This window comes from Brassica rapa, chromosome A02, assembly GCF_000309985.2.
Source record: "Brassica rapa cultivar Chiifu-401-42 chromosome A02, CAAS_Brap_v3.01, whole genome shotgun sequence".
NCBI lineage: Eukaryota > Viridiplantae > Streptophyta > Magnoliopsida > Brassicales > Brassicaceae > Brassica > Brassica rapa.
The window spans coordinates 10,435,258-10,454,734 of record NC_024796.2 but is presented as its reverse complement, the minus strand read 5'-3'; the positions used below and the strand labels follow the sequence as shown (position 1 = coordinate 10,454,734).

The 19,477-nt window shown below is 35.3% G+C and overlaps 3 protein-coding genes across 6 annotated transcripts; 1 reads left to right on the top strand and 2 right to left on the bottom strand.

The window, feature by feature from the left end:
- Positions 1–3,317: 3,317 nt before the first annotated feature.
- On the top strand, positions 3,318–5,572 carry LOC103852509 (30S ribosomal protein 3-1, chloroplastic). 3 transcript variants are annotated; one of them, XM_033283715.1, is made up of 5 exons: positions 3,318–3,555; positions 3,923–4,033; positions 4,131–4,315; positions 4,426–5,172; positions 5,245–5,486. In XM_033283715.1, exons 4-5 carry the CDS (start codon positions 4,816–4,818, stop codon positions 5,461–5,463), a joined length of 576 nt encoding a protein of 191 aa, XP_033139606.1. In that variant the 5' UTR covers positions 3,318–3,555; positions 3,923–4,033; positions 4,131–4,315; positions 4,426–4,815; the 3' UTR covers positions 5,464–5,486. The 3 variants fall into 3 exon arrangements, with proteins under 3 accessions (XP_033139606.1, XP_009127656.2, XP_033139605.1); XM_009129408.3 differs by having other exon boundaries at positions 3,923–5,172; positions 5,245–5,572; XM_033283714.1 differs by having other exon boundaries at positions 3,412–3,555; positions 3,973–5,172.
- On the bottom strand, positions 5,528–7,589 carry LOC103852511. 2 transcript variants are annotated; one of them, XM_009129409.3, is made up of 4 exons: positions 7,352–7,589; positions 6,033–6,225; positions 5,870–5,951; positions 5,528–5,775 (listed from the first exon to the last, which is right to left on the bottom strand). In XM_009129409.3, the coding sequence occupies exons 2-4, from the start codon at positions 6,144–6,146 to the stop codon at positions 5,606–5,608; spliced, it is 366 nt and encodes a 121-aa protein (XP_009127657.1). In that variant the 5' UTR covers positions 6,147–6,225; positions 7,352–7,589; the 3' UTR covers positions 5,528–5,605. The 2 variants fall into 2 exon arrangements, with proteins under 2 accessions (XP_009127657.1, XP_033139617.1); XM_033283726.1 differs by having other exon boundaries at positions 6,033–6,297; positions 7,352–7,588.
- A 3,675-nt stretch (positions 7,590–11,264) lies between these two features.
- LOC103852507 (protein NRT1/ PTR FAMILY 3.1) lies at positions 11,265–18,873 on the bottom strand. The gene is made up of 6 exons (XM_009129407.3): positions 18,519–18,873; positions 18,228–18,445; positions 17,908–18,018; positions 14,277–14,401; positions 13,624–13,947; positions 11,265–12,248 (listed from the first exon to the last, which is right to left on the bottom strand). Exons 1-6 carry the CDS (start codon positions 18,619–18,621, stop codon positions 11,339–11,341), a joined length of 1,791 nt encoding a protein of 596 aa, XP_009127655.1. The 5' UTR covers positions 18,622–18,873; the 3' UTR covers positions 11,265–11,338.
- Positions 18,874–19,477: the final 604 nt, after the last annotated feature.

The window sequence follows — 19,477 nt, the reverse complement described above, 5'->3', positions numbered from 1 at the left end:
ATTGCTTCAGCAATTATATAAGTAAATAACTTCCCACGTTTTACTTTTCATCAGAATCTCTAACGGCCGTAACCTTGTTATTATAATATTAGTGATGCCTTTTGAGTCTTTGGTCACCTTACACGTAATAGATGTCCTACAATATGCAATTTAAAAAATAGAAAAGAAAAATTATATTGGCTCCTTTTGTCTTTTAAAAAGATTCCTTAGACAATCAAAAGAGAGATTCCTTAGAAACGAAAATGAGGACGCTACACTACTTTGATGACACGCACACGCAGAGAATGTAAATTAATCCGCTAGGGTATTTTATTCAACACATGATATGAGTGTCAATTATGAAAGAGTACATATTAATTCACACATCGACACAACTACATAAATTAAATAACATATTTTATAAATATGTATGTGACTAATCGTTAATACAGATAAATCAATCTAATTGTCGTACTATAAAAACAATACAATTAATTCAACCTAGCCAGTGGAGCTTGTAACGATGGAGGAACCACAGAGGCAGATGCAGCCACTCGTGCCTGTAGTTCCATGTTTCCATGCCCACCCAATGGAAAAGGAGCGTTTGTGTTGAAGTTGCCTATACTCTTGACAAAATCACGGCTCGCAGCAAAAATGGACGCAACAAATCACAACCTCTCCTTGTGATTTTATTGGGCTCTGGTCTCTGGATATTGTTCGGTAAAAATGACTATGCATGATAAAATTTGTAGATTTGTCGATGACTTAAAAATATTAGTTCCAACATTCTCACAAAAAGAAAAGAAAAAGAACAAAATAAAACTAAAGTAGTTATTCAATAATGTATTTTAATAGAGTTTAAATATAAGTACAATCAACCATTAGTCGAATGGTGATTCCAAATTCTATTTTAAAATCTAGTGTTATTGGATATGTTATTTATAAATCTAATTTAAAATCTGATGTTATTCAATGAATGATTTAAATCAAAATTTTAAAATCTAGTGTTATTCAACTTTAAAAGATTTAAAAGGTGTTTGTATTTAAAATTGATTTTAAATCATTTGTGGTGGATTCTCGTGAACAAATAATTGAAATCAAAATCTAAGATATATTGCAGAGATTTTAGAATTCATTAAAGAAAAACTATGTGGAGGTTATTGGTTCTGGTATTTTACTGGATTTAGAAAAAAAATTAGATTTGGAAATCTTTGATAAATGCACTGATTTTGAAATCAAATAAATGGACTCCATATAGGTTTAAGAATCAAGTAAGTAGATTATTGAAAATCAACCAAATGGATTTACAAGAGCTGTGACCAGCTTGTGAAGATGCATGCAGTTATTAACCAAAGAACACTTTTTCTATGGAAAAATATTTATTGGTAAGAGTTTAAGCAAGTTTCATACATAATTGTCAAGGAAGAGAACGGGAACGTCAATATTGAGTTAATAATGTTTGTAGTTGTGTTAGTGGCTGATCGATTGTTTGTTGAATACTCTTGTATTCCCATTTTGTTGAGTGTGATTTTTTCTTATGGGGCTTATGTTTGTTTCTTATTATGCAGTCCTTGCAACAGACGCTTGTGTGCTAGAAGTACTTTCCACTTCTAGCAAAACACACATTCGGACGGAGATGACTTTGACAAGGATAGTCAAATGCACATATAAACCGTGAAGTCCTTACTGATTGCTCTTTGAACATGTTTATTCTCCTTTCTGTACTTTACTTTATTTGAGAGGTTTGAATTTTGCAATGCAGAGAGTTGTTGATTGGCTCACTTTAAATTTCAATAAAGATGAAAGCATTGGTATTTTGAAAGAAAATCAAGCACTACAGAGGTTAACAAAGGCAACAGGAAAAACTAAACTTAAAAAAATGTGTCCAGATTTACTTGTAATGTAATTTTATGTACAACTTGTATGACAAGGTACCTGTTGATATGTGCTCAGACATATGACTCCACTCCCATTGAGAGTTCACTGAGCAGGATGCAAATTACAGCTTCAAGGATATTTGACAAAGTGACGAGGAAGTCATGGGGAAGTAAAATAGGAAATAACCTAGCTAATGTGTTTTGATGAGGTTGTAGTTGTAGGTGGTTTGGTTCATATGTCTGTTCTCGGGAACAAGAATATAATGTATTGTTTATATAATTTGAGAATATACAAGTCCAAGCAAAATAACAAGGTTCATCTTTGTATTTGTTTCTTTGTATTTTGATTTTAAAAGCACTTACAAATCCATTGAAATATAGTTTTAAATCAAATCCTTAAACAAATATTTGTTATTGAATAACACTTGATTTCAAAATCTATTCTAAAATCATATAACCAATAATACTATATTTAAATATAGATTTTAAAATCATAAAACCAGTAACACATGTTGGTTTATATATTTTGATTGATTTAGAAATTCATGTAGTATTTATAAATCCAAGTCAAATATGCATATTTTCAAATTCTCTCGGATTAGTATTTACAAATCTGGAGGTTTTTCCTCGGATTTGAGTCTTTGTATTTTTAACAAAGAAATCTATACAAATCCTTTCAAATCTATTATGAAATCAAATCTATTAGTAAATCCGTATGATTTAATAACATTTGATTTGAATTAGTATTTATGAATCATTAAACCAATAACACATTATTTCAATACAAATTTTAAAATCATAGAATCAATAACACTAGATTTAGTTTTGATTTTCAAATCCATTAAAATACACCAACCAATAACCCCCACTTGATTTGGATTGGATTTATAAATCAATTAAAATAGACAAACCAATAACACCCTCTATGTTTAAATTTTAAATTTTAATTATAAAACTTGACAATTGATTTTAAGTCATTGATTGAATAACAACCCCTAAGATTTACCAGAACCAATTTTGAATAGTCAATAATACCTAATTTTTTTCAAACATTTTCTTAGTTTAATCAGTGCCTTTCAAAAAATCATAATTACATTCAGCATTACTTTAAATTTTGTTTTTTCTTAATTAGAAAGTGTATGGGGCTCAAATAACTCCCCTAGGTTCGGAGTTATCCGTAAGTAATAACTCCCCTTGGGGGGGGGGGGGGGGGAGAGCTAAAAGCACTACCTGAGTCCTCTGATCATCTAGTGCTCCATTGTTGATTCACTCAAGACATATGGAAGCTTGATCTATAGTCGACTCCAGTCTCATTGTCAAAAGACTCTACTATAAAAGACAACTTCCAGTCATTCCAGAGATGGACAAATCTCCCTCCGTATGGCGTTTCATCGAACCTCATCTCCTGGATTTTTTTGGAATATATATGGGTTTCCCAAAATTAACTCATCTTTGAGAACAGAGATTCGACACCCACTAAAATAGTTGGATTCACTATTCTCTCAGCCAGAGAATGGGAGCAGGCCCAATCTCTGGTGCCTCATCACCTCCCAAAAACCATAGAGAACCTCCCCTATCAGGTACCGGAAGCAACTATCAATTGCTACACAGATGGCTCCTGGAGAGCAGATCAGAAACAGGCGAGACTTTGCTGGGTACTCATTGATGTCTCCGGGACGACAATCAACAAGGGCTAGAGGTTCCAGATTCATGTCTCCCCAGCTTCTATACAATTGTCTGCTATAATATTTATTGAATATAATGTGTAAGAATTATTCAATGTAGGAACTGGAAAATAAAATAACATATGTTTTTCTAGTTAATATCTTACATGCATTTATAGAATTATGGAAGACGATTTTTCAACAAGTTCAAAAATGTATTAGTTTATTGATTAAGCTTTTTATGACCAAGAATCTATGTGTAATCCAAGAACTTCTCAGAGTAAGCATTTTAACCATTCATTAGATCTGAATCAGTGATTTTTCATCGTGGTTTCTCAATAAAAATTAATACAAAATGATAAATAAGAGAAAGAAAGTGTTTTGGGGACTCTTTTCGTGTAGGTGTCTGGATTTATAAAGGTTTGAAAGCGGGTCTGAGTTTTCCAATCTAGGGACCCCTTTCGTGTTACGGAAGCGCGTGGAGGAGGAAGGAGGGCTCAACCACTACATCCAGTATGCAGGCTTCATGTTCTGTCTCTCTTTCGGTCTCATCAGTTCACGTCTTCTGTTCTTTGGTTTTTCGACTTCTCGTTTTCTGCTTTGGAGACAGGGGTGCTTCGGAGGGGTTCCTTAACCTCGTCCTCGTGTTAATTCATAGTCCCCGGCTTCTGAGTGTGTTGGTGCTAGTCTCGTTCACGCGCGGAGAGAAGATGTGATGCGACTTGGTTTTGTCTTCTATGGCCTTTCCAGTGCATCTCAGTCAATCTCCCTCCCTTCTGTCTTCTCCTCTTCTTGGTATTGTGTCCAGAGCTCTGTTGAAACAGTTCTGGTCTCGTATTCTCCGGAGGTTCTCTTGTTTTCCCATTTGTTTCCCATTGTAAGTGCTCGCTTGTGTTTGCTACCAGAACTGTACTGGTGCAGCTTTTGGATTCTCTCTTTGGTTCTTGGAGGAGGCAATGGGTGGAGTCGGGGGTCTTCTCAACTGGAATTCGAGTTTGATCTTCTATTCAGTAGCTCCCGTTGGCGGACTAACAATCCCAGCACCATACCCAACTCGTGTTTGGTCATGGTGTGTTGGTTCCCAAATCTTTTATGCAAGTCTGTGGGCTCTCTGGTAATAGGTGCAGCGCCTTTCTCGAATCCATCATTTTGCAATAAAGACGGATTGCTTTTACTAATAAAAAGCCAGTTCATCCCATTTTTATTTCATCGTTTGATGTATGTTCATGGGCTTGTAACATATTTCTATTAACTCTGAAACAAAATATCTGAAAAAAAAATAAAATAATAAAATAATGGGCCAAATCAATAAAACCCATATAGTTTCATATCAATGGTCAACCACTTTGGAGCTCTACTGCAACCATATCGTGTCCTTTATCCATTTGCATAAGGATCTCTCCACTGCTCTTGGAGGAACAATAAAAATGATGTCATCAATGGCACTCCACTCTTCACTCTCATCTGCTTCTCTCTGCTCTTCTTTCATCTCTCAACAGCCAAAACCCTCCATGACTGTTTCTTCTGCATCGTTCAATAACCAATCCACCATACCCATCTCTCTAAAAAGGAAAATCGTGACTCTTGTATCTCCAGAGACACTCACTGCTGAAAAAGTCACTGATGTTTCCGACACTCTACAACCAAAACAAGTAAATAACAACAACACTTTACTTCTTTGTTGTGTTTCAAACAAATTCACAAAACTTAGTTGTTGTCTTTAGGTGGTGAAACAACAAGAAGAGAAGGCAAGAGTAGTTCTCAATTTTGTGTGGATGGAGAAGAACATAGGATTAGGATTGGACCAGCATGTTCCTGGACATGGAACAGTCCCACTAAGTCCCTACTTCTTCTGGCCAAGAAAAGATGCATGGGAAGAGCTTAAGTCAACTGACATCATCAATCTCTGGCAACAAAGTGGCGGCAATCTAACTTCCCAATAATCTCTTTTAATTTTCTCATTTCTATGATATTTTGTTACTGAGAGTTATTTGTTACAAGCATATCTAAACATTATCCATCACATTCATACATTAAAGATTAAAAACTTTCCGACGGTTTATTGCAAAGAGGATGACAATAAAACTACTCAGCATTGAGTTGTTTCCTAGAAGAATGAAGCATCCTACGCTTGAAGGTGGACATTTTACAGAGAAGAGCTTCGCCGTATGATTTGGAGACTCTCCGGTCACCGGAATATGTACATGTCAGTGTCACTTTCTTCTCCAACACGCTCACCAATATTGAATATGTTTCTGCTTTTTGAAAGAAACAGAGAAAACAGAGGAACACTCTGTTAAGTGAAAGGAGCAAAACATGTTTCATCTGGAGAAGTAAACTATGTCTTACCTATCATCCTCGACATTATGTCAGCGATCTTCTCTTGGCAGTCACTGCATTTGATGTCTGCTGATAAAACAATCTCCTGAATCTGATAGAGGACAAATTCATTACTCGAAAAATAAAAAACACGAGTTGAATCATTCTAAGTTTTTAAAGAGTAACTACGAACAAGGGGCATGGACAATGAGGCGACAGAAGCTAGACTGCTTTCCCTTGTTATTGAAAGCTTGCTTCTTGGTGATGCTACAACCTCTTGCTCGACGATTTTAGACACAGAAGCCATAGCAGTGTTTCGTTGTACAAGAAAGATAAATAACACAAGAAACAAGAATCCAAGAGTGGGAAACGAAGATTGTCGCTATCTGAAAAGGATGAATCAGCAAATCTTGGTAAGTGAATGACAGAAGAAGCCCATCTTTTTCTTTTGCTTCACTCTATGGAGAAAATCAAGTTTAAAGACGCAAGAGACATGTCAACACACAAGACAAGACAGACATATACAAGTATGCTTTGAATCCTTGACTTAATCTACATATTACTAAGTGAGAGAAAGTCTTTGGTTTCCTCAGCATAGTTTGAAAAAGATGCTTCACTCACAAAAATGCAACCCCACCAAAATCATTCATACTAGGGGATTGATTTTGAGTTCTGACCAAGTCTCAATAAGCTTATTTAGCTCTCTATGTATAGCCAATCATAAATAGTACAAAAGGGATATTAGGTACAAAGTTAAAAAGGAGTTTAAGAAAAACTCACTCACCTTTTCATCAAAGCTAGTGGTTTATTACAAGCACTCTTACAGTCTTGCACATAGGACTAGGATTCATTACCCAAACCGAACCAGTAAAACCGAATTAAACCAAAAATTATTATTTTCGCTTCGGATACAGTTATGACTTCGGTTAAGTTCATCAAGATTTTTATAAAAAAAAGTGGGTCATTGCTTCAGTGGTAGTAGCTGCTTCGTTTTCAAAAAAAAAAAAAACCAAATTAATCGAACAAACAAATTTTTTGACATAATTACCCGAACTAACCAACATTATCAAATTTGACTGAAATTATTTAAGACTTCAACCAAATTAAATCAAAATCTAACTGAAACAAAAAAATTAGATTAAACTCAGCAAAATTTTCTAAAACCAAACTAACTGAATCTCAAACCAACCAAGCAATTTTTATTCGATAAATTCCGATAAGATTGGACTAACCAAAGTAACCCAGCCACTAAAACTGAAATACCCAAACAAACCGAACCCGCGTGCCTACTTGCACAGATAGTAAACTCTCAAAGAATTATAGCAAAACGAAATAAACGATGGCTTTCGCCTCTCATGTAATGGTCCCAATTTTCACAAGACATCAATTTTTACCAGCTAAACGCTTACTTGCAACCAAAGAGTATTTATTTCATATACTGGTCCCAATTGGATGCTGCGCAAAACAAAACCCTTATGGGGACATGGACAAGAACAGAATTAACTTACGTACCATTAATATAATCATGTGTCCTGCAAGGTCCGAGAAATCAAATCAAGTTCATAGACCAATGCTTTAAGTTCAAACTCCAAAGAAACGCCTGGAGTAGCCAATTATCCAGTCGCCATTAATATATGAGCCTCACATCAGCTAAGAACATCATCATCGTCGGTTGAAGAGTATCTCAACAATAAAGTAATAAATTAAATAAAAAAGTAAAAGAGAAGATGAGGGAGGATTCTGCTTTGAGAACCTTTAAACAAGATATGAGAAACTCTCAAGCAAAATGTCTTTATACCACTAGTTTGTTTTTTTTGTTTAAAATTTTAATCATAATGATAAATTATATTAGTATTATATATTAAAGATACTAAAGTGATAAATAAATCAATGCTGATGACAATGGAACTAGAGCTGACGTGGCAATAAGAAAGTCATCAAGATACTTGGAATAGAAGATGTGACGTCTGTTTGGAGAGCAGCACCGTTGGGGGCTGAGTCGGCTGACTGTGATTTTAGTGGACCGACAGAATTGGAGAATCTCTGGAACATGATTAAAACCATGGGATGCTTACCCCCTGCTGGCATCACGTCAGCTCACGTTGCACCCTTGATACTTTGGGAGATCTGGACAGCGCGAAATAAACTGATCTTCAACAACTTTGCAATTCAACCACTGGATGCGCTATCAAGAGCAATATCTGCTGCAAGAGAATGGCAAAATGGACAAGGTGAAAAACAAGAACACAAACAATGATGGGAGACGCACTTGCTCTGAGAAGGGCTCTTAAGGACTGCAGAGAGAAACAGGTTCCACATATCCACTGTGAATCTAACTCTACCTTGCTAATCAACAGCATAAAGCATGGAAACTCCATCCCGGAAATGTACAGAATCGTAGCGGATATTTTGATTATGGCGTCTGATTTTTCCTCTTGTTCCTTTGCTTGGATCCCTAGAGAAAACAATAGAAACGCAGATCTGCTTGCTAAGCAGATTCTTGTTGTTAATGAGGCATTGATGTCCTCCACCTAACACTTTTAACTGAATGAATGAAGTAGTGTTTCAAAAAAAAGATGTGACGTGTTTTGTTTAGTTATTTACTTGTTCAATAACAAACCTAGTCTTTGGGAATTAGTTCTGCATTTCTAGTGGGTTAGAGCATGATTAACCCGGGGTTTTTAGGATGGAGTACTTCCGCTAAGAACTCTACTCTAAGAACCCGGGTTAATCATGGTCTTACCCTTTTGTCAAGAGTTGTTAAACTCCACTTTCCATATTCCCTTTTGTAATGAGTCCATGACTCCAGTTACTTGTTGTTTCTTATTTAAGTCAATGAAAAACATAGAAATAGGTAGTCCAAACTACCAAACAAATCTCGTCAGCTTTTATGTTCTTGTTACAATTCTACTTGTATTTGGATCTGAAGAGGGACCTTGGCAGCAATCTAACACAAGTAAGAAAATAGTATATATTATGTAGACAGTGATGTTGAATTTTAAGGTGAAAAAGATAAGCTTTATTTGATGACACATAGGTTGCATGAAAAAGATGATCCCACCACACCAAAAAAGAATACAAATCACATCCCTAGCTAGGCTAAAAAGAAACGAAGATGATGGATCTTAAAAAATCCCTAAGCTAAAGAGAAACGAAGAAGATGATACATAGGTTGCATGAAAAGAAAGATCCCTCTCTTACAAAAAAGAAAAGAAAGAAAGATCCCAACTCAATGTTAATGACTAAAAGACTAAAATCTTAGAGAGCTTATAGTTATGCTGCTGTTACATACTCTCAGGCCCGGTTCAATGTTTCACAAGACCCTGTGCTTTATATTAAACGGGTTTGTAAAAAGTTTTGTTTAAGATAATGATAAAACCAAAATAGGTTAAGAAAATAGTGACATGTTAAGATTCGTAGTTTGAAAAATATCAATTTTTGTTTTACAAATTAACGTTAAATGTACATGTCCTGGTTGCTCCTTCCTTAGCAATGCTACATTTCTCTGCATACAGTAGAATTCTATAAATTAATATTCAGTAAATTAATAAACATTCTAAACTAATAAATTTTCCTGCTTTAAAGCAGAGCCGGTTTACTAGGGGAGCAAGCGGTACAACCGTTCCGGGTCCAAGCATGTGTCCCCCCATATAACAATAGTTAAGGGTTTCAATTTTTTTTATAAATCTATATTTTTATATATAAAAATTTATAAATAAAATTGAAAAATGCTCAAAATTATTTGATATGTATATAGTTTTATTTTGGTTACAAAATATTACTGATCAAATTTTAAAAATACTTTAAACATTATCTGAATATAAATTTTAGACGGTATTTCTTTTTGCGCTAGAGCTCCTAACAGTGTTAAGCCAGCTCTACATTCAAATTAGACTAGTTCAAAATATGAGATACATCGATAAGATAATAAGATAATATCTGTTTTTAGAAAATTCTATACAAACATATGGTTTCATTAAAATAATAAATTAACAATATGTATGTATATACATTGTATATAGTACAAACAAATAACATTATTATTTTTTTATATTCATAATAAAATTATCTTTACATTTTCTTAATAAGTCTATATATTCTGATGATATTTAGTAAAATTATATCTATAACTATATTCAAATTCTATGAAATATATTTTATATACACCAAATAATATAATAAAATCTATATGAAAATCACATTTCAAAATTTTAATTAATGTATATACGCTAAAACAGAACATTTTTCTTATTTTATAAAAAATATATTTAAAAATAGAAAAATAGAAAAATATAAAAAGAAATTTGTTGTAAATTAATAACTCTATAAAATAATAAAATAATAGTACCAACATTATTAATTTATAGATTTTTAATTGTATATTCACACCTGTGTATTTTTTGAATTAAAAATATTTAGAACATCTTGGACCCTAGATCTAGAAGAAATTTCAGAATTTGTTTTAAGCCAACTTAAAAGTAGTGCTCTTACATAGTTTATTTATAAATAAATATGAAGAATGAATGAAATGCTATTTAATTTCTTTAAAAAGCTCACTTTTTATAAACAATAGAATACAATCAACTGTTTATGAAAATAGTACATTTAAAACACTAGATATATAGCTTTCTTATATTTTTTTATACGAAACCATTCAAAACTTTCGTATATGCCAAATATTTCAATGATAGTCATTGAAAAAAAGTTTTAAATAACTTTTTGTTTTTTGATAATATTGTTTTCTCAAAAATGAAAGTATTTTAATAAGATTTCTAACTATCTTCTCGTATCGGAAATTATCACCAGTTATATATATAAATGCATACATTTGTTTACAAAAATTCAAGATTCTAAAACTTGCTACACGTATTGAAAGCTCTATGTCCACTGTTACCTGTATGTACCGAAACAAATTTCGATGTCATGACGAGCTAAATCTACATTCAAAAAAAAAAAGATTTTGCATCACAATAATCTAAAATCCAAAATCGCACTGAGCAGATGCCCATTAGATATATAATATGTACTTCAAAAGAGGAAAACATTACAATAGGCAGTTAAAGGCTACCCAACCGAAGAGCCAAATACAGAAGTTCCCACGAACTTGACATTCTCACAATCCAAGGATTTTAATTTACATTTTATCGACAAGATTGTTACTCAAAGCTAGGATCGTGCAGACAGCTACTAGAAATTCAATTATGTAACTCTGCAACTGTTCATCATTAAGTATTGTTCGAAGATGGCTCAGAATAGATCTAAACCTTGTCTACCCGACTACCACGTCCGAGATCTTGAGATGATACATCTTCAACCCAGTTCAAATCGGTTCAGGTGTTTGGGTTAGAATATTTTGGATTTTTTGGTTTTTCAATGTTATGTTAATTCAGTTTGGATTGGTTTCTTTATCCGTCTCAAACACTAATATGAAAAAAGTCACTCTTTCTGTTTTATTGAATTTATAAACAATATTATTGAATTTACACATACACAAGAGAATCATGCATCAACTAAACTCCTATTGGATAGCTCAAATTCATCTCTAAACGAACTATTGACTTCCTTACTATGATGCACTTGAACCGGTTTATACGTGTAAATCTTGGCACACCAGAGATAATACACGAGATTAACTACTTGTAACAAGGTGATTAACCAGTAAAAGTATTCAAGCTTTCCTCGGTTTAGATTGTTATCCGGTAACCAATTGCTTCCATCCGATTTGGCACTGAATTTATGAACCAAAGTCACAAGCAAAGTGCTCACATAGTTCCCGATCGAAATGGCCATCCAAAAAAGCGCCATGGCAGTACTCCTCATACTCTCCGGCGCTTGGTCATAAAAAAACTCCAAATGTCCGATCGACATGAAAGCCTCGGCAACTCCATGGAGACTGTACTGAGGAATCAGCCAAAGAAACGAGATAGGAACCATTGTGTGTGGTTTATCCAAAAGGCCATGCTCGATAGCAACATGCTTGCGCTTGATCTCAACAAATCCAGCGACAAGAGTTGCGATGATCGAGATTACGAATCCAACTCCCATACGATGGAGGAATGTGATTCCTCGCTCGAGACCGGTGAATTTTCTGGCTATTTTTACCAAGAAGCGGTCGTAGAAGATGATAGTGGAGAGCATTGCAACGGTTGTGAAGACGGACATTGAACCGGCCGGGATTTGGAATGATTTGGTTAAGTGTCGATTCGTGGTTTTGGCTTGTTGAAGAGAGAATGTTCCTTGTTGAGCATAGGCTGTGATTAGTAGGATCCCAGAAGCTCCAATTGGACCCATTCGGATCACAGATTTTAGCTCTTCGACTCGGTGGACTGTGTTTAGCTTCCATAGGTTTGGGATTTGACCCGATTTCAAATTGTCTTCGTCAGTCACTATTGCTGCTTTATCCAAGAAACTAAAAACAATCAACATAAGAGATAGCCATCAGTAAACAAATGCAAGCATAAACGACTAAAATACAAGTTTTAATTGTTCATAATGTATTAATAAACTATGTGAAATGAAATGATTTTAAAGATGTTATTCGTTTATGTATTTTAATTGATTTTGGTATTTATATAGGATTTACAAAACCAAATAAAATTTCTTAGTTTCAAATCTAACATATAGCATTTTAGTATATACGAATTTATAATTTTTCTTCGGAGTTGACTATTTGTATTTTTAATAAATAAATTATCTAAATACATTGTGAAATCAAATCCATTAGCTATGTATGATTAAACAACACATGGTTTAACTTATGATTTGTAAATCATAAAATCGATAACACATGATTTTAATATGTGTTTTAAAATCTTAAAACGAAGAGATCGTAAAATTGAATAACATATGGTTTAACTATGCTTTGTAAGTAAAAAAAATTAATAACACACGGATTTAACCTGTATTTAAAATCATAGAACGTATAATATCGATTAGTTTGATTTTTTAAATTCATCAAAATACACAACAAATCATTTATACTCAAACTAATGTTTTAGATCTTGAAAACTGAGCAAGGCAAAGGAAGTGACAAATGAGCAATTAATTACTAGTTAGCTAACTATAACTATTTCGAAATGTTTCTATTTCGAAAACTGAGCAATTATATTATTATCTAAATATTACTATTTTGAGATGCTTAGATTTTGATAACCGGGCAGATTATTACTAAGTATATAACCATTACACTATTTTTGAATTGGGTCCAATAAAAATCCATTTTTTTGCAGCATACTATATAATACATGCCAAAAACAATAAAAATGACAACTTTGATGTGTTTGTCGTGGCTTGAACTATACTCACGTCTTCTTGCTTTTGGAACTTTTATCTTCAATGAATCATCACCGATTACAAATTAAGATTTATTTTGTGTCTTTTTATTTTTAATTTTTGATTTGTCTTGTTTCACCCAGTGGACAAGTTGTTGTACGATTACTCAATGGTTTACGTTACTATATTGATTTACTCTTTAGGTCGTATCATTTTCTAGTTATAAATTTAGATTTTCCTACGAGTCCTCGTGACTATCTGGATATATAGTCATACGGACCTAATCTGAAATAAATAATTCGATACTAATAAAGTGTTAGTTGATACTAATATAGTATAAAATTTAGGATCGAAACAATCAGTAGTATATTTTAGAAGTATATTTTATGGCTACTCTCCTTTAAAGAAGTAGCTCTAGTTTTCTATATGTGAATTTCTAAATTATATATCATATTGGTGATATATAGAAATATAGAAACTGGAGAAAGAAAAGTCATCAATAAAAATATTACCTCATGTGTTTGGTGTGTGTGAGATTACCACCTAAGGAGATAGGAGCATCAATTTCATTGTTGGTATAGAGAAGTGTAGGATCAGAAACCATCCTCAGTTTCCTTTTGCGAAATGCTGAGACTGCGACTTGTATTAAACGGGTAAACGGACTACCGGATGGAATCAAATGACGGTAAAGCCGGAAACCGCCGACAAAAGCAATAACGGATAAGAACATAGCAACTGTCGGGATGCCTAAACCTAGACCCCACCCAACGTTATCTTGGATGTACACAAGAACCGTCACGGCCACTAAATTTGCTGCTCCCATGCAAAAATAGTACCTAATCATTCAAAAACATCGAGAAAATTATAATTATTTCGGTTTATAACTTATAATATCTACATAGTTAACTAGAAAGAAACTACTATATCCATTAAACACATGCTCATAACTCAAAAATACGACTTTTGGACATCTATATGATTACTTATTTTTTACTTAGAGACCTATAATTAAGAGATTTGTTTTAGTGGTTTGCTTAGGATCCATGCTCATCCTTTTTTTACATCATAGTAGTATTACAAAGTCATCTTAGCTAGGAATCTACGAAAGGAATCTAATAATTTTATTTTTATGTATAATATATCAAGAAAAGTATTTAATAAGTACCCGTTGAAGTAGTTCCAGGTTTTGGTGGTTTGCTTAGGATCCGACTCGTCGAACTGATCCGCACCGAAAGCAACAACACATGGTCGGATCCCACCCGACCCGAGAGCTCCAAGAAGAAGAGCTATGTGTTGGATAATTCCAAGCTTGTGGAAACTTAACATATTATTAGATGTTTAATATGTTAAGATAAACACAATAAGGAAACCTAGAAATAGGAAAAGGAAGTTTCTATTTAGGTTAGGTTTGTGTTTTCCATATCCCACATGTTAAAGGGAATTGTCTTTCATATAAATATAGGTCTAATGGAGAGGTGTTCTACATGATCTAAGTGAAACATATTGAGAGCTTTAGTTTTGAGTAGTTTCTAAAGCTAATAAGAAAAGTTGTTCTTATAACTCTTTGTGTTTCTAAGAGATCTGAATTGGTATCAGAGCCTCAGGTTGGAGACTCGATCTAAGCTTAAGTTGTAGCTTAAGATCCTGGTGCTTGTGAACAAGATATCGCGACGGCAAGATGGCTGACGTGACTAGGGCTCCACGCACGAAGGACTTTGGATCTACATCCATCCAATGTCCGATGTTGTCATCGACAAACTACACAGTTTGGTCGATGAGGATGAAGGTTCTACTACGTGTTCATGAAGTGTGGGACACAATCGAACCCGGTTCAGATGATCAAAAGAAGAACGATGTTGCAATAGCTCTTTTGTTTCAATCTGTTCCCGAAACATTGATTCTCCAGGTGGGAGAACAAACCGCATCAAAAGAGATCTGGAACGCCATCAAGTCACGACACCTAGGAGCTGATCGTGTAAGGGAGGCGAGACTTCAGACGTTGATGACAGAGTTTGATAGGTTGAAGATGGATGATGCAGATACGGTCGATGACTTCGCGGGGAAGATATCGGGCCTATCATCCAAAGCAACCTCATTGGGAGAAAACATAGAAGAATCCAAGATGGTCAAGAAGTTCTTGAAGGGTCTTCCAAGACACAAGTATATCCAGATCGTAGCATCACTTGAGCAAGTCCTAGATCTCAACTCGACGGGGTTTGAAGACATAGTAGGAAGGCTTAAGGCGTACGAGGAGCGTGTAGGAGAAGAAACTCAGAAAGAAGACCAAGGGAAGCTGATGTTTTCGAACAATGAAGAGCATAGTCAGAGGGGCTATGAGAATTCCCGTGGTAGAGGAAGAGGACGGAACGGTAGAGGCAGAGGTCGAGGTAGGTCACACAACCAAAACCGTGCGTCACACACCGAAGATAACAACTCGAAGAAGAATCGTTCAAAGCTGATATGTTGGAGATGTGACAAGCCTGGTCACTACGCAACTGTCTGTCCCGAAAAGACAGAGAAGAATCAAGAAACTAACTTAAACGAGACAGAAGAGGCTGATGCACTCTATGTACACGAGGTGGTGTTTTTGAATGAAGATAAGGTGATTCCGAAGAATCTTGATATCAACAAAGGCGATGCAAGTGTCTGGTATTTGGATAATGGAGCGAGCAATCACATGACAGGGAACAAGGAGTTCTTTTCGAGTTTGAATCTCAACACCAAAGGGAAGGTGAAGTTTGGTGATGGATCGTGTGTTGACATTGTAGGAAAGGGTGTGGTTACATTTGTGTGCAAGACTGGAGAGAAGAAGGCACTCAAGGACATATACTACATACCTGATCTGAAGCACAATATATTAAGTCTTGGGCAAGCAACAGAGAACGGATGTGAGGTTAACATGAAAGATGTCTACTTAACGCTCACAGATTCGCATGGAAGGTTGCTAGTTCGTGTGACAAGATCTCCAAACCGTCTCTACAAGACCCCTATGGAGATAAGCTACCCGGAATGTTTACATGTCAGGGACGAAGATGCTACATGGAGGTGGCATGCTCGACAAGGACATATATGCTATGGAGTGATGAACAACATGGTAAGGAAGGAGATGGTCGTAGGAATGCAGAGTGTAACACACGAAGAAGGCGTGTGTGACACATGTCTCGCAGAGAAGCAAACGAGACACTCATTCCCGAGTGTAACACACAAAGAAGGCGTGTGTGACACATGTCTCGCAGGGAAGCAAGCCAGAGACACATTCCTGACTAAGGCCATGATTTGTACATCAAAGCCAGTGAGATTATTGCTTGGAAATTTGTGTGGATGTATCACACCACCAACACCAGCAGATAATCGTGAGGCATTCTATCGGTTCAAAAGATCTCACACCGATAGAGGAGGAGAGGTTGCCTCAGCTATGTTCAATCTAGGTTGCACCGATAGAGGAGGAGAGGTTGCCTCAGATGTGCTCAATCTAGGATGCACCGATAGAGGAGGAGAGATTGCCTCAGATGAGTTCAACCTATCTTGTGAAGAAGATTGGGTTGAAGCTATGGAAGACGAGTTGGAGTCTATCACAAGAAACAAGATATGGGAGCTTGAAGATAGACCGACTGGTTCTGAGAAGAAAGGAGAAGATGATCGAGTTTGTGTGTTACACAAGACGTTGCATGTGTTACGCCAGGCACCCAGAGCATGGAGTGTAAAACTCGATCAGGTTCTCAAGGAGATGAGATTTGAGAAGTGCACGAAGGAACCATCAGTGTACTGCAAGACTCAAGGAGGAGACGTCTTGATCATAGCCATCTACGTTGATGATCTATTTGTGACAGGAACTTCGCTTAAGGTGATTAGGCAATTCAAGGAGGAGATGTCTAAGAAGTTCGAGATGTCAGATCTAGGTAAGCTAACGTACTACCTTGGCATAGAGGTGATTCAAGGAGCAGACGGAATCAGAATAAAGCAAGAGAGGTATGCTCAAGGAATCCTGTGTGACACAAAGATGGAAGTGTGTAACACGACTCACGTAGGAGTGTGCAACACGACTCACGGAGGAGTGTGTGACACAAAGGTGGAAGCGTGTGACACAACGCATGTACCAATGGAGTCAAGGTTCTCAAAGGATGAAGATGAACCAGAGATAAATCAGTTGGGTGTTGAGCAGAAGGCCGACATCCTTCCCAGAGCTCATGTACGCAAGATGGCGGATGTGACCAGAGTTATCATCGCAGTGAGCTTCAGCCACAAGACTCATCGCAACTTAAGTGAAGAGGTCATGAGAAGGTTATACAAGAACTGGGCCGATTCTAAGAAGAAGCGGTACGGAAGCAAGGAGAGCATCCGGTCTAACCTTGAGAAAGATGTGAATTCAATGGGTGGATTCGCACACCATGGTGTGGTGGAGGATGATTACTTGATGATTAAGTTCAAGCAAATGAGGAGCTTAATCGGAGTTCAAGAAATTGATCTCCCTAATTCAAGTTGGAATTAAGGGGGTGAATGTTGGATAATTCCAAGCTTGTGGAAACTTAACATATTATTAGATGTTTAATATGTTAAGATAAACACAATAAGGAAACCTAGAAATAGGAAAAGGAAGTTTCTATTTAGGTTAGGTTTGTGTTTTCCATATCCCACATGTTAAAGGGAATTGTCTTTCATATAAATATAGGTCTAATGGAGAGGTGTTCTATATGATCTAAGTGAAACATATTGAGAGCTTTAGTTTTGAGTAGTTTCTAAAGCTAATAAGAAAAGTTGTTCTTATAACTCTTTGTGTTTCTAAGAGATCTGACTATGTACAGTATACTCAACTGTGCTGTGTCTGCTACTACACAAACCTCTTCTCCTTTACACGGTGGTGGTCTTAGCGTTGGTATTATTGCTGATATCGTCAGTAGTGTCATGCCCTGTAATTTTTTTTTTCATTTTACCATATATCGTTAGAACAATTAAATTGATGTAATGTTTATTGTTTTGACCTGAGGTCATTGTAATAAAAAACAATGTCATATTTTTTTGTTATAACTTTTTTTTGTGTTATAATTTAATACGGCAAAACCCATTCCTACAAAAATTCAAGAATTTTTTTCTGAATTAACGTTATATATAAACGTACGATTTGGTAGATGATGGAAGCGAAAGTGATGGTCCAAAACCGGCCCGCGAAGGAGTCGGCGACAAAGGCACCGAGAAGAGGAGTGAGACTCGAAGTTCCGGCGAAGTTAGTGAGAGTGTTGGCTGCTTTGGTTAAGGGAAGGTGAAGCTGTGTTGTTAGATAACTTATCATGTTTGCGTGAAACCCAACCACCGCCAGTTTCTCACATATCTCGTTAGCTGATAATAACCATCAAATTATTAATTAGAGATGATCAGATTCATATTTTCACACAAAAAGCTCAAATCATACCGAAGATGAAGGGCATAGTAATTAATCCTCCCTTTGGTCGACTTGAACTCCCATGAAACTGTTTTTCTTCTTCACTGATCTTGTTCTTGCTCTTCTCCTCCATGTTCTTGAATGTTGCTTGTAATGAATAGTTAACTATGTTTATGTATTTTGTTTGTTGTAACTTGTAAGTGTTGAAATTAGTATTAACCAGGGGGGCTATATTTATAGGCTTTTTGGTTTACAAATTACTAGGTGCTTTAGTGGCTTATGCGTACGAGATCTATAAATGAATACGACAGTGACGTCTATAGATTCACAGCCACAAATTAAACCAGATTTGGTTTACTTGGACCGGAATATCAGCATTCTCTACTAGGATATCAGCATTGAGTAAATATCTAAGACGATTCATTTCTCAAAAAAAAAATATCTAAAAGGATTTCTCATAAATAAAGTTAAACAAAAAGGGTAAAAAGCAACAAAAAAATTGAGAAACGTCTTTTATTTAAAAAAATTAAACATATTGTTGAGAGATTCAATTAAATAAATCATTTTCTAATGAAGTATGTTGTTGAGTCTACCGATTCTTGATGGTCTTATTATCGTCGGGATTCTTGTCAATTTCATTGAACATTATTCTACTACATTTTAGTCCCTAGTTAAATTATTTGACTAAAACCTGAAAAACAATTCTTATGAACTAATGTTTGATTTTCATGACCTTATGAACTAGTGTAGTTTTAGGCTTTTAGCACCTTCTTATCTTTTTTGGCACAAATGTTTAGTTTTCAGTGGACAACATGGACTTGACTGAGTAGCTAGTGTCATCTATACACGTAATTTTCAAAGGTGGAACATGATGAAAAAAATAACTTCCATGATTTTCTTTTGAACTATGATGCATCATGCAAGCTCCTTTTTTTTTTAATCATGCAAGCTCTTGTTATTGAAAAGAAAAAGAAATTCTTGTTATTGAT

What these genes read in the sequence shown, in the direction of transcription:
- LOC103852509 (XM_009129408.3), top strand. Translation starts at nt 4,816, where the DNA reads ATGGGCCAAATCAATAAAACCCATATAGTTTCATATCAATGGTCAACC. An exon ending in ACACTCTACAACCAAAACAA is followed by an intron (nt 5,173 to 5,244) that starts GTAAATAACAAC and finishes TGTTGTCTTTAG; the next exon opens with GTGGTGAAACAACAAGAAGA.
- LOC103852511 (XM_009129409.3), bottom strand. Translation starts at nt 6,146, where the DNA reads ATGGCTTCTGTGTCTAAAATCGTCGAGCAAGAGGTTGTAGCATCACCA. An exon ending in CCTCATTGTCCATGCCCCTT is followed by an intron (nt 5,952 to 6,032) that starts GTTCGTAGTTAC and finishes GTCCTCTATCAG; the next exon opens with ATTCAGGAGATTGTTTTATC. An exon ending in CATAATGTCGAGGATGATAG is followed by an intron (nt 5,776 to 5,869) that starts GTAAGACATAGT and finishes TTCAAAAAGCAG; the next exon opens with AAACATATTCAATATTGGTG.
- LOC103852507 (XM_009129407.3), bottom strand. Translation starts at nt 18,621, where the DNA reads ATGGAGGAGAAGAGCAAGAACAAGATCAGTGAAGAAGAAAAACAGTTT. An exon ending in CTTCCATCATCTACCAAATC is followed by an intron (nt 18,019 to 18,227) that starts GTACGTTTATAT and finishes AAAAAATTACAG; the next exon opens with GGCATGACACTACTGACGAT. An exon ending in ACCTGGAACTACTTCAACGG is followed by an intron (nt 13,948 to 14,276) that starts GTACTTATTAAA and finishes TTGAATGATTAG; the next exon opens with GTACTATTTTTGCATGGGAG.